Genomic DNA, 7,042 nt, shown 5'->3' on the forward strand with positions numbered 1-7,042 from the left:
TGGAGTTTCAGAACATTTGGAGTTGCGCATAATAGGTCTCTAATATTTGCTCCTTTTCTAGCCCAGAATCCCAGCTGCTAGCATCCTCCCTCTTCATGTAAACTTTGTAAAATAAGAGAAAATAGCCATAAGTATTGTGATATAACGTGTAATAACAACCCATAATGCAATAAATATCAATATAAAAACATGATGCAAATGGACGTATCAGTCTCCAGTGTTCCGAGGCCATGTCTGTACATGCTAGGCTCGTCAAGTTTAACCCGAGTATTATGCATGTGCAAACCTTTGTGGATGGCTGGTAGCCCCCCTCTGGTGCTTTCTTCGTCCAATATTTTTTATTAATTCCAAAATGACTCTCCGTGAAGTTTCAGGACTTTTAAAGTTGTGCAGAATAGGTCTCTAATATTTGTTCATTTTTCAGCCCAAAATTTTAGCTGCCGGCATTCTCTCTCTTCATGTAAACCTTGTAAAATAAGAGAGAAAAATCATAAGCATTGTGCTATAATATGTAGTAACAGCCCAAAATGCAATAAATATTGATATAAAAGCATGATGCAAAATGACATATCAATTACATGTCACCGTCTGCTATTTAGGTTTAGTTTAGGTTTAATTTGAAATTGTTTGCATGTATAAATTCCGTGCTTGAAATATTTGAAATTGAGGACATTTTGAGAGATTGTGTTCGATGGCCGGGACATTTGAGGGTGTCAGTAGTATGGACATTTGGCCAAGTAGATTATACGCGCCCGTTAAAAAATATGGCTGCGTCAAAGATTTGTTCATGTATGTTACTGTCAAATTAACAAATTCATAGTACATTTCCAAAAAAAAGGTTACCCCTGCCATGCCAGGCATCTTGGATCTGACGCTCTCTGCCAGTCGCCGAAACTGAACTGAATTTTCTACGAATCAGGCATGTCTTCGTCCGCGTCGACGGGGAGGTAGACAGCTAATCCATTACCACCGCGCCCACAGAAAACGCAGCCGCATTTTCTTCCCTCCCAGGCGGGCGAAGAAAATTGAATTGAATGGAGCAGGTGGGCGGCCGGTTGGCTGGTCGTTGGCGTCGCCCGAGCCAAGAGGGTGATTGGACACAAGGGACTATTTTTAGTCTGACTAAAAATAGTCTTTTTAGAGGCTAAAGTTCCAAGTCCCCCTGACTAAAGAGAGGCTAGGACTAGTCTTGAGGCTAAAATCTTTTAGTCATGGGAAACCTACTAAAATATGTATTAGCTCTCTCTCTCCTCATTTAATTCCTCTCCTTAGTTCTGGATTGGAGGGTTTGGAGGATAATAAATGCTCAACAACTAGATTTTAGTCTCTTTAGTACTTGGATCCAAACATAGGTGAGACTAGCAAGTTTTAGTCCCACTATTTTTAATCATGGGACTAAAACGTATTCCAAGTCACCAACCCGAGCGCCGAACGCACCGCCGCCGCCTCGCGTCGCCTGCGTCAGACGCACACCACGTGAACCCCACCCCACCCCCCGCCGCGCGGGCCCCGCGGCCTCGTCAGCGCCACGGCCCCGCGCCGCCGCCCAGTCGGTCCGTCCACGCTCCACACCCGCCCAAATCTCATTTACGCGCCGAAATCTCCTCACGCGCGTCACCCGGACCCACCGGGCAGGGGCGGCGGGGTGGCCACGCACCCCGTGACGAGACGCCTTGCCATCCCGCGCCGATCCACTCCAACGACGCTAGGCTGTCGCGGCGGTGGTCGAGCTTATCGGCACGACGCGCCCGGGCCCGCTGACGCGTGGGGCAGCCTGTCGTCGGTCGTCCCCATCGCAAACCCTCGGTTGTCCCGCTGCGCCGTGGGGACAGGCGGGGCCACGCGTCGGGGCCCCATTGGGCGCAGGGGTCTCGGGGGTTGCTTTTCTAGGCCCCCCGGGCGCCGCCTCCTCCTCACCAGTTCGAAAGCCCAAGCGCGACGAGGAGACCAGCGGCGACAGACGCAGACGCAGGTACCCAGCCGCTCCTGCCGTTTCCTCCCCAAATCAAATCTCGCCTCCCCGTCTCTCAATTCTCCTCCGATTATCGTCGTCGTTCGACTAGATCTTCACTGGTACCCCCACCCCTTCATCCCCTCCTGTCGCCCTGATCTGCGGTGTTTTGACGGGATTTCTTGTGCCTGAATTCTCGGGCTAAATCTGTTGTTTCGTACATAATTGTTACCGTGCGTAGTGAATGGTACTGCTTCTGGATCGTTGTGATCTATCCGCGACTGGTTTGATAGGATTTGCCGCACGTCGGATCCCGTCGAAGCCTGGGTTTCGTGTATGTTTTGCATGCGGGAATTTCGTTACTTCGTTTTCCCCCTCTCGTGTCGATATATTACAGCAGATTACTAGATCCGATGCTTTGCAGTATTGCAGGGGTTGTAGTTGCCTCGGATATGCGGGGCACGGTGATATACAGAATTGGCCTTCTTAATATGCTAGTGTACAGTACACAATTCGAAATCAAACCTGTTTTCGGTATTTGCGGTCTATCGGAAAGAATTACAGTTATTTTTTTGTTTAAAAAGTAGTGCTTTCCTTGTGGAATTTTGTCTCGTGACATGTGTATTTGTGCGTCGATCATAGATTACTCATTGTAGAATTATGTATTTGTACATATCCATATCAATATTGGGAAAGAAATGATTTGGGGCGAGCAGTTAACTGTTGTTTTTCTCTTTGATCCTGCAGATTTGGCATTCAGAAAAAATTTAAATCGTGAACTGTGAAGATGACGGCACCAGCGGAGCTTTCCCGTGAGGAGAATGTGTACATGGCTAAGCTCGCTGAGCAGGCTGAGAGGTACGAGGAGATGGTTGAGTTCATGGAGAAGGTGGCCAAGACCGTCGACTCCGAGGAACTCACTGTGGAGGAGCGCAACCTCCTCTCTGTTGCATACAAGAATGTGATTGGAGCCCGCCGTGCCTCATGGCGCATCATCTCCTCCATTGAACAGAAGGAGGAGAGCCGTGGCAACGAGGACCGGGTCACACTCATCAAGGAATACCGTGGCAAGATCGAAACTGAGCTTAGCAAGATCTGTGATGGCATCCTCAAGCTGCTCGAAACCCACCTTGTCCCGTCTTCCACTGCCCCTGAGTCCAAGGTCTTTTATCTTAAGATGAAGGGTGACTACTACAGGTATGATGGCCCGTAGAGATTCTTCATTAATTATGGGATTGTGAATTTTCATTAGCTGAAGCAACTGTGATAAATAGGTATCTTGCCGAATTCAAGAGTGGGCCTGAGAGGAAGGATGCTGCTGAGAATACCATGGTGGCATACAAGGCTGCTCAGGTTGATCACTTGTTTTCATATTTAACAATGTCAATTTATTGGCGAAGAATTCATTCTTCTGAATTTGTTGAATGTTTCTTTTGGATTATATAATATGTTCTACTTCTCTTGTTTAAAAAGGTTCGATTTGTTGTATAATCTATCAGGATATTGCTTTGGCTGAGCTGGCTCCAACTCATCCGATTAGGCTTGGGCTGGCACTAAACTTCTCGGTGTTCTATTATGAGATCCTCAACTCGCCTGATCGTGCTTGCAATCTCGCAAAACAGGTTAGTTTTTCTGAGTCAGTTAGATGTTCTGTTTTTGCCTGTGCATGTTAGTTTTTCTGAGTCAGTTAGATGTTCTGTTGTTGCTTGTGCCGTGCTAGATACACTATAAATGTAATTAAATTATTTTTCTCTGAATGATGCTTTCATATTTTATAAGGTGAACTGGTAAAACTAATTACACATAATGTGTCTCGTAATACATGCAGATCTTATGACAAATAGACCAGCAGCAATTTGGCTAATATTTGATCCAAATCACATTGTTTTTGTCATATTTACACTGCCACCTTCTTTGTGCTGTTTTGAGCACACAATAGTATAGCAATTTTTAAGCATGCAAAAGGGATACAAATGAGACATTTGAGGGTGCAGTACACCATTGTGTAAGTACCACATCTTATTTGCATATATAAAACTTCACAACTGGAGAAAATAATGCAATCTGTTTTTCATCTACTGAACTAGTGAATTTGATATCCCCTTATATATTTTGGCGGACACTCTTTGCTTGTGATCATGGACAGAGCACACGGCAATCCATATTAGTTTGTTTTGGTCATTTGACTTTAGAACCAAAATGGAACTTCCATTATCTTTAGCTGTGGTCTGGGAGATAACAAAATCCTTGCATTGCTTGTCAACTGTGGTTGTTGAGTGTGCCCACTATCCACAAAAAGAAACATGTGGTCACTGGTGTACCTAATCTTGTATGATTATATTATCATTAAGTATCTCTCCCTTGTATTATTGGTTGAACGCCAGTGTTTGTTGTACTAGCTGTTGTGACTCATGAATGCGAGCTTGTACTTGACCTGTTCTCAGTGCCTTTATATTTGGTGTAGAAGTGTCTTCTAGAGAATAATGGATAAAAATAATCTTCCACAGTTGTAGCAGAACTTGGCCAACAGTTCGTCGTAAAGTGCCAATTTTCTTAATAATTAGATTCTTTGATGCAAAATGGAGTATTTTTTATTATATTTTTATATGTAACATTTCATCGTTAATTTCATTTCAGTTATTTATTCTTCTGGCCCATTTTGGACTTTCATCTCGAATTTTATTTTATTTATTTATTTATAAGCTTTGGATCTTCCTTTAGACATTCTTTGCAACTTGGCATCATGATGACGTTACATTTGATTCTACAGGCATTCGATGAGGCCATTTCGGAGCTGGACACCTTGAGCGAAGAATCCTACAAGGACAGCACCTTGATCATGCAACTCCTTCGTGATAACTTGACCCTCTGGACTTCCGACATCACGGTATCGTCTATTTCGCAAGCGCACCTTTTATCTTGTCGTGTTCTTTGAAACCATCCTTCCCCCTTGAACAACCGTAACCGACTTCCTTGGCTTTTTATCAGGAGGACACCGCGGAGGAGGAGATCAGGGAGGCTCCGAAGCATGACTCCAGCGAGGGGCAGTAAAGCCGGCTTTGCGATGCCCCGCAAGCTACTAGCTAGTGTTTGCTACTGTCAATGACCGTTGCAATGTGCTCTGGATCGTGTGGTAGATGTGTTATGGTTATTATTGCAAGATTTGGGGCTCCCCATATGTTATGTTGCCAGGGAAGGTTGTGGTCGCCGCTTGTAGCGTAGCAGGCGGGGACTGCCTCCTTGGTCTGGCCTGGGGGGAGCCCCATACAGTGGTGGTGGTGGCCGTTCGTATTTTCGTTCTGCCTTAATATTGCTTCTTATCGTGAGTGATCCTGCGTCTGTGTCTGGCCCTGTTCTGTTTCAGTTTTTTGGTTGTTTTTCGTGGGGTGTACTCGCACTGAATCTGGCTTTGTGGCTGGCTTATTTGGGAAATGGGATTGTCCGGGTTGTTTGCTCCGGATAAGCGCTGACAAAATGCGTTAATTATTCGATGGACGCAGCCCTTTCTGTACCTGAAATTCTTAAACAGACGTCCTAGCCCATCTCCGCCCTCTCCCTAATTCCCGACTCCTGCCCTTAGCTGCTCTAGCGGTGCCTCTGGCCCGCGATCCGGGAGCTGTTGGGCGGAATGCTTTTCTGTAGGGATTTGCGGCGGTGCCAGCATGTGCGAGTGTTGATCTGTGCGTCACGCAAGAATCGTGTGATGCATGTGGCGGAGGCTCGGAGCGGAGCCTGATTGCCCGGCGAATCAGCAGCAGAGCTGCTCGGCCATGATTTCCTCTTCCGTTCTTTTTTCTTTTTGAAGATTGAGGGTGAGGAATCTTCTGATCGTTTCTGTAACATGGGAATCAATCAATCAAACGAATACAACGTGACAACTCGTAGTTCTCCTTGCTAAACGTGAAAACTCCTTTCCGATGAAAACGATAGAGAGAGATGTCAACTAATACTAAATGTTTCCGATGAAAACGATAGAGAGAGATGTCAACTAAATGTGCTGCTTTGTGGGTTTGATACTAACAAAATACACAAGAAACCAACAAAAACTTGAGCAAATTGCAAAAGGAGATGACAGACATTTGACTTACGAGGAAGATTGTTTTCTTTAAACAAGGTATTCCATTCGTTTTTGTATACACAAGATCACTTCGTTTAAACTTTGACTTATAATTTTGATTAACAAAATATAAGTATTGGTCATAAAAATATATCTTCGGAAAGTTGTTTGAAATGTGTATCCAATGGCGTATAACACACATTTTATTGGTAAAATAAGTGGTCAATTCCATAAACATATGAAGTGATCCTGTATAAAAAAACGAAGGGAGTAACCTATATTTGGATTTTTTTAAATAACATTTTAAATTAAGACGTTTAAGCCCTATGCCGCAAAATGGTGCTACTTCCTTCGCCCGGAATTAATTGTCGCTCAATTTCATATGGAGAGGAGTGGAAAACAGCTGCTCTCGCGATATTACTATACTCAAATGACTGACCTTTGTGGCCACCCATAAGCAAACTTCCTCCATCTTGGCGACGGTAATCATAGTGGTGGCAGCGACATTGTAACAAACCCTCAAAGTCGATCAACCATTTACTCACCATGGTCATAGTCGCCCAAATGCTAGCCATACTATCGCTTAATCCGAGCCAAGCATTGACCTCTTTCCACACTGTCGTGGGGTTAACACGGCAGATGCCCTAGTGAAAGGACTTAGGTGCGAGGCCATCGCTACGATGATTAGCTCGAAGGGGTTGAACGGGACAAAAGATACGAGTTTACCCAAGTTCGGCCCCTCAAGGTGGAGGTAAAAGCCTACTCCTGCTCTTGTTGCTATTGCTTGAGTACCGATTACAAGGGAGCGGAATCGCTTAATCTAGCTATCGACTGATTGTAACTTGAGTTTAACCCACGGCAGGGACTCGCCTTTATATACACAGGTCGAGGCCCTGGGCTTACAAGAGTCCGAACCGGCTTATACTTCATAACCGACGCCAGCTCTACATCATCTTGCCTTCCTTGGCAAGTCGTTGTTGGGTGACTTACACCTTTGGGTCACGCACCGTCTTCTGGTCTTGGGCCTTGAACCG

General features: G+C 45.1%; 1 protein-coding gene across 2 annotated transcripts; it reads left to right on the top strand.

Moving 5' to 3' along the window:
* Window positions 1-1,713: 1,713 nt before the first annotated feature.
* LOC123045680 (14-3-3-like protein GF14-B) lies at window positions 1,714-5,277 on the top strand. 2 transcript variants are annotated; one of them, XM_044468824.1, is made up of 6 exons: window positions 1,714-2,073; window positions 2,699-3,148; window positions 3,226-3,304; window positions 3,451-3,573; window positions 4,722-4,838; window positions 4,940-5,277. In XM_044468824.1, the coding sequence occupies exons 2-6, from the start codon at window positions 2,739-2,741 to the stop codon at window positions 5,000-5,002; spliced, it is 792 nt and encodes a 263-aa protein (XP_044324759.1). In that variant the 5' UTR covers window positions 1,714-2,073; window positions 2,699-2,738; the 3' UTR covers window positions 5,003-5,277. The 2 variants fall into 2 exon arrangements, with proteins under 2 accessions (XP_044324759.1, XP_044324758.1); XM_044468823.1 differs by having other exon boundaries at window positions 1,761-1,972.
* Window positions 5,278-7,042: the final 1,765 nt, after the last annotated feature.

The sequence above is a fragment of the Triticum aestivum genome, chromosome 2B (assembly GCF_018294505.1).
Source record: "Triticum aestivum cultivar Chinese Spring chromosome 2B, IWGSC CS RefSeq v2.1, whole genome shotgun sequence".
NCBI lineage: Eukaryota > Viridiplantae > Streptophyta > Magnoliopsida > Poales > Poaceae > Triticum > Triticum aestivum.

What these genes read in the sequence shown, in the direction of transcription:
- LOC123045680 (XM_044468824.1), top strand. Translation starts at nt 2,739, where the DNA reads ATGACGGCACCAGCGGAGCTTTCCCGTGAGGAGAATGTGTACATGGCT. An exon ending in ATGAAGGGTGACTACTACAG is followed by an intron (nt 3,149 to 3,225) that starts GTATGATGGCCC and finishes TGTGATAAATAG; the next exon opens with GTATCTTGCCGAATTCAAGA. An exon ending in TGGCATACAAGGCTGCTCAG is followed by an intron (nt 3,305 to 3,450) that starts GTTGATCACTTG and finishes ATAATCTATCAG; the next exon opens with GATATTGCTTTGGCTGAGCT.